Source organism: Loa loa, assembly GCF_000183805.2.
Source record: "Loa loa unplaced genomic scaffold supercont3.1071, whole genome shotgun sequence".
Classification (NCBI taxonomy): Eukaryota; Metazoa; Nematoda; class Chromadorea; order Rhabditida; family Onchocercidae; genus Loa; species Loa loa.
Genome location: NW_018109251.1, coordinates 737 through 1,594, shown reverse-complemented (window position 1 = coordinate 1,594; position 858 = coordinate 737). Strand labels below are relative to the sequence as shown.

Here is an 858-nt window from a genome sequence, read left to right as displayed (position 1 = left end):
ATAATAATAAATTATTATTATTATAGGAATAATGAAAAATGAAACAAACCCATGTTTCGCCATCTTTGTAATTATTGCCATCATGTATACATCCATTCATTGAATTAATTAGGAAAAGTGGAATTAAAAGAAGTAATGATTTCATTTTTGTTATTGTTTAAATTTGAAATCCACTGAACCACTCAACAACTGACACAAAATTGAACTAATTTCATCATTCCATTCCACTCCTCTTCTTCCTTCTTCCCTCCTTCATGTCATCCTTTACAACTTTCAAACTTTTTCTTTCTTTTCAAAATAAACATATCCATGTTATATGAAACAAACCATAGTTTAAATAATTAATTAGCTCATTAATTAGCAAAACTAGTTTATCTAAGTTTTTCGCAATATCGTTTCTCCTGTTTCGTTTGTTGCCATCGTATTTGTATGCTAATTAAATGTTATAATCAATTTATTACAATGTCTTACACTGCTAATGAATTTTATCACAACTGATTGAATGTAACATTTCATTTTATCATTTGTAATATAATTTTGGTAATTTTTCAAATTTCAAACTTCTTCAGCAAATTTCGGTTTTTTTTCTTTTCTTTTTTTTGTGTTTTCAACAATTGGCGCAAATTGCACCATTTGCCAATCCTTTAATCATAAACACATCTATTTTGCTGAAATGATACTTTAATCGAAATAATTTTTGTTTTTCTTTTAAAACCTTTTTCCATCAATCTTTCTTTATCACTTAATGGTGATGGATAGTATATTTGGTGTCAATCACTAGTACTCCTTTTTTTATCAATCACTAATACTCCTTTTTTTATCAATCACTAATACTCCTTTTTTTTATCAATCACTAAT

The 858-nt window shown here is 26.3% G+C and overlaps 1 protein-coding gene across 1 annotated transcript in view; it reads right to left on the bottom strand.

Moving 5' to 3' along the window:
- The window catches only part of LOAG_15389 (major allergen), a gene marked incomplete at its 3' end in the record, with an annotated part of 2,256 nt that extends 2,044 nt beyond the window's left edge, over positions 1-212 (bottom strand). The window contains exon 1 of the mRNA XM_020448931.1: positions 50-212. Coding sequence (XP_020300955.1) covers positions 50-145 — 96 coding nt within the window. The remainder of the gene's footprint in view (positions 1-49) is intronic.
- Positions 213-858: the final 646 nt, after the last annotated feature.